General features: G+C 42.1%; 1 protein-coding gene across 2 annotated transcripts in view; it reads right to left on the reverse strand.

Annotated features, from left to right (window-relative positions):
* The window catches only part of socs7 (suppressor of cytokine signaling 7), a 33,109-nt gene that overhangs the window by 13,141 nt on the left and 14,834 nt on the right, over positions 1–5,134 (reverse strand). The window contains exons 4-6 of one of the 2 annotated variants that reach the window (XM_010796200.1): positions 2,449–2,583; positions 2,090–2,232; positions 103–271 (exon numbers count right to left, since the gene is read on the reverse strand). In XM_010796200.1, coding sequence (XP_010794502.1) covers positions 103–271; positions 2,090–2,232; positions 2,449–2,583 — 447 coding nt within the window. Of the gene's footprint in view, positions 1–89; positions 272–2,089; positions 2,233–2,448; positions 2,584–5,134 lie in introns of both variants that reach the window. The other variant, XM_010796201.1, reaches the window with a different exon arrangement.

The following is a 5,134-nucleotide window of genomic DNA, read 5'->3' on the forward strand; positions in this document are numbered from 1 at the left end:
CGCATGCTTTTCTATTGGCTAGCACTCCGACAGATTGTACTTGAGTCTGTGTGTGTGTGTGTGTGAGAGAGACAGACAGAGTGAGAGACTGTGAGTGTNCACCTCTGTAGTGCTCCATGCGTGTGTGGTGTGTGACGCCCTGCGACCTGAAGCTGAGGCTCAGGATGTATCGAGGGTCCGAGCTGTCCCTCACCAGGAAGGATCCGTCAGGTTTCCCCTTCAGCTTCATCTCCGCGTCCTCCCAGTTCATCGGACCCCAGTACCAGCCGCACTGAGGACAACACAACAACAAAACCTTTATAAAAACAATAACAACAACTACAACTAACAAAAACACAACTGCTATTTTTCTTTCTCTCCAATGATAATGAAAAAAAGAGACTATTCTGCACTATTTCTATTATATTATATGTTATTGAGTTTCATTGACATATCTACACTGCAGCTTCGTACACATGACAATAAAAGCCTTGCATCTTGAATAAAGCCTACTTGTTATACTCCATGGAATCTACACCTTCCAACGTGCAGGAAAGACAGTTCTCTCGACTTCAGACGTTGATATCTCCACAGTGAGATACAGAGAGTTTTAAAACCATTCAAAATGCATCTGAAACGTTCCTTTCCCTTCGATCTCATGTTAACTAAAATTGAAGCTAGCCCAAACAAATCTCACAGCTGTGGATAATCAAATCATTGTCCATTTTAACGCACAAAAATACAAATCTGGTTCCAGCCCACTTTGACAGGACACTGAATACCTTTGATTTATGGACTGTTGGTCGGACAAAAAAAACGTTTGAAGCAGAAACTACGTTGGAATTTAAAAAACAACAACTATTTTCTGATTTTTTACGACCAAGAATGTATCGGTTAACTTAGAATATATTCAGCATATTCACCTATAATGAAAATAATCAATATTTGCACCACACTTTGCACAAAACATGCTATCCCCTGAATAACAAACATGAATGAAAATGAGTGAATGTACGAGATAAGATAAGACTTTATTCATCACGAAGGAAATTGTTGTGCCAGAGTTACAAAAATACAATAAACAAAGCAGCATAATAATAAAACTGTACACTAACAGTGCAGTAAAAAGAGCAAACCTGTTAAGCCCCGAGCCTGTGTTTCAGGTCTCAGGCTCGAAAATGACATGCCCAGAACAAATGACCATATCTTCCCTTCTAAAAGGGTTAAATTAATAATCTTTTTTCTCAAAGTAATGATACACCTGTGAGTTGGGTGTAAGAAGTGTCAGAATCAATATAGATGTTTTTATTTTAAAGTAAATGCAGATTGAACGCAGTAAAAAAATGTAAATTATAGTGTCCGTCCAAAAAAAACAAATGACTTATAGTGAAAACCACCCTTCAATGATGGGATGGTAGACTAAAAGCTTTAGGAATCCAAACTACAACAGATAATAAGCTCCCTGTATCAAGATTGATGCAAAACAATTTAAATGTGTCCTTTTTATAGAGATTTAGCACAAAAAAAACACTTCTGGGGTCATTTGGGATCTTCCATATCTCTGGCCCCCCTTGGTCGATTTTGATGATTGACATCTCTTTATAACCGCTTGAGCCAATATAATCGAAGGGAACTCCAACATACACACACACCTTACCAAATAAGGAGTGAGAGTGACGCATAGCCAAAACCGGAAGCTGCGATAACTCTGGTGGCTACTATTAGCAGCTAATTTATACTCTCCGATTTTTACATAAAAATGGAATTATGGATTATAAATAATTTTTTCAAAGTGACAGATACATTCAATTAACCTATGGATTAACCCTCAGCCGCGTTTTTTCTCGTTGTAATGCCATTGAACACGACCTTTGATCAGAATAACAGCTAAGGTGAGACAATGTGCCGTTTTTGCTCCGTAATGCTACGTGTTGTGATGTCTGTGTTTGCTTCCCCTGTCGCGAGTTCTGATCGCTCAGTGATGATACTATACCTATATAATCTGTGGAGTCTCAGCTTTAATCGGATATTTTGTATGTGCAGCTACGATAAGTAATAAGGGTATATTTATCTTGAGTTCTGTAATAAGTCAATAACAATGTCCCCTCACCTTCTCCAGCTCTCGCAGGCTGGCGGTGAAGTTGCTGGCCTCAGATCGCCTCAGGGCGCACAGCATGGGGGGCGGAGCCTGTCTGGAGGGGGGGGCGCCCATCGGGGAGGGGGCCGCGTGGGGGAGGGCCCGGAGGAAGGCGTCTGTATCAGGGGAAACATATCAGACATTTAAAAGAGTGCTACGTCCACAATTTTTAAAGTTAAGTGGAATAGTATATTAATTTGTGTGTAAGGAAACTGACAACAAGAAGACACATACAATTTTTGAAACGTGTGTTGGATAAATGTGATTGGATGTTTTTTCTCCTTCCTGCCCAGCGACAGGAAGGGATGACGTTTTTTTCAGACTGGTCTTACCATTGAGGCTGAGACTGTGCTGGATGGTGGCGTGTGAGGGAAGAGGAGGAGGAGGGAGAGGAAGAGGGAGGGACTGCAGGGAGGCACCCATTACACTCACTAGGAAGGGACCAGGCTGAGGCCCCGCTATGTCATCTGGAGGGAGGACAGGAAGGAGAGGAGAGGAGAGGAGAGAGCAAGGAGGGAAGGGGAGGGGAGGGAGGGAGGAAGGAGAGGAGAGGAGAGCAAGGACAGGAGAGGACAGGAAGGAAAGGACAGGAGAGGAGAGGAGAGGAAGGGGGAGAAGAGGGGAGGAGAGGAGAGGAAGGAAAGGAGAGGAGAGGAGAGGAGAGGAGAGGAGAGGAGAGGAGAGGAGAGGAGAGGAAGAAGGTAGGAATAGGACATGAAGGAAAGAAAAAGGGAGAACAAGGAGGCAGGAAGGAAAAAACAGAAGGAGAGGAGAGGGATGGAAGAAGGTATATAAAAAAGGGAAGAAGGAAGGAAGGAAGGAAGGAAGGAAGGAAGGAAGGAAGGAAGGAAGGAAGGAAGGAAGGAAGGAAGGAAAAGAACATGAAGGAGGAAGGAATGAAGGTCAGGATGGGAGAGGGATGTAAACAAGGTTGTAGAGGGTGAGGGAAGAAAGTGAGAAACCATAATAAAAGTGTCAGGAAGGGGAGAAGGAAGCAGAGAAAGTGAAGGAAGATAAACAAAGGAAGGACAGGAAGTTTCAACACCATCAGACAGGAAGTCTCGGCCCTCGTAATATCTACCATTAGGATTCCTTATTGTGCAATGAACCTTTAATTGTCAACAAATCTCACATAAACAAAAGCATCAAATCATAAGCATTGTGTCCCAGCAGTTACATCAACTTCCTGTTTGACATAGAGCTCCAAAAACTCACTAGAGGACTAACTGTATATTCATCCGCCGCTGAAAATAGTCCCCAACAAATGCACTACTTCCTGCTGTGTGTTTGATTAAAACTACAGTGGGACGTGTGATGAATGTAAGGTTACAGTCAGTAGTGAGACTCACACCATCTGTTTGGTCTGATCATGTGATCTTAAAACCAACACACAGGACTTTCCAAAGGGAAGGGGAAGTGTGGAGCAGAATGTGGGTCAGAAAATAACACCAGGCTACGAGCAGAAATATGCATGTGAAAGGTCAAAGAAAGGCGATGGAATTAGAAATGTGTCTATAAAAACACTGATACTCAGGAATATAACTTTTAAATATTGTAGGTTACACTTGATTAATGGTTATATAAAATCACTGTTTGCCGAGTCACGGTACGTCCACACAGCAGCGTCGCGTGCTTCAACGGAGACGCTTCCCATTCACTTTGCATGGGGTGACGTCACGCTTTGCCGAACTGCATTGTGGTTCCACTGCGTCGCTTTGCCTCCGTTGCTCGCTTCGAAAGTTGAGAAAAGTTCAACTTTTCAAGCGTCGACGGAAGCGGCAGCCAATCAAATCATATGCTAGTAAGTACAAGCTCTAGCCAATCAAACCGCGTGCTTGTGTGTCCGGGGCGGGAGATTCATGTGATTGGTTGTTGATCGCACGCCAGACACGCCCACCGGCAAGCTTCTACGCGATGCTGCCGTGTGGACGTACCGTGAGTGTTTTCTGATGTGGGCGTATTGTTTGTTTTTGCATTTTCTGACCAAAATAAACTACAATTAATTAAATAAGAATGAATTATACGTTTAAAAAACAACACAGCGGTGCAATTCAATGTTTCTGTGGCCTCTACTTGCTATTGTCCCCTGGTCAGGGCTAAATAACATTTTGTAGGAATTTTGCTTCTAAAGATTTAAAAAATTGATCTGAACAAACTTGATAATAAAAAAAGACAGAAAGAAAGAAATAATAAGGAAGAATATACATACTGTAACACTGCATTACCCCAAATAAATAATAATGATAATCCTAAAATCTACATTTAAAACAATATATATAATAATAACATTTGATTTATCCTTACAGCGTGAACCAATAGAAAAGAATGAACCACACACCCTCAAAGTGCATTTCCCTGCCACAGATTGTTTCCCTGCGACAGGATGAAGCTGTCCTCCTCATCCATGCAGTCATTGCTCTCATATTTCAAATTAAATCTGTAGTTTGCAGCTGACCTTTCAAAGCGTGTCTCTAATCAGATTACAGAAGATTGCCAAAACTTGTCTGTGTCTTTGTTCCGGAAACAGACGACAGTAAACAATATGAGTGACGACGACCACAGCTTCCTTTATCTATCAGCCAGTCGAAGGTAAAGCATGGCTGTCTTTCAACACTTACCATCCGTTAGCTCAACGGACAGGAAGTGGGTTACATTTCACATCCTCTTATGTTACTGTCGTGCATCCATGACAACAACGTCAATATTCTTGTCTGGTTAACCGACATAGAAATACAAGTCTATTTCTATGTCTGTACATTAAGAGCAGCGCATACTTAGCAAATGCACACTAACTAACTAGAGGAAATAAGCCAACCGATTGATATTTAAGTCGATGTTCTCAGAGCTTAAATATCTTGATTGCGGATGTACACATATAAACATATACAGTTAAATGCAATTGGTGTGTGTGTGTGTGTGTGTGTGTGTGTGTGTGTGTGTGTGTGTGTGTGTGTGAGAGAGACAGACAGAGTGAGAGACTGTGTGTGTGTGTGTGTGTGTGTGTGTGTGTGAGAGAGA

This window comes from Notothenia coriiceps, unplaced genomic scaffold (assembly GCF_000735185.1).
Source record: "Notothenia coriiceps isolate Sejong01 unplaced genomic scaffold, NC01 NC01_scaffold00037250, whole genome shotgun sequence".
Taxonomy (NCBI): domain Eukaryota; kingdom Metazoa; phylum Chordata; class Actinopteri; order Perciformes; family Nototheniidae; genus Notothenia; species Notothenia coriiceps.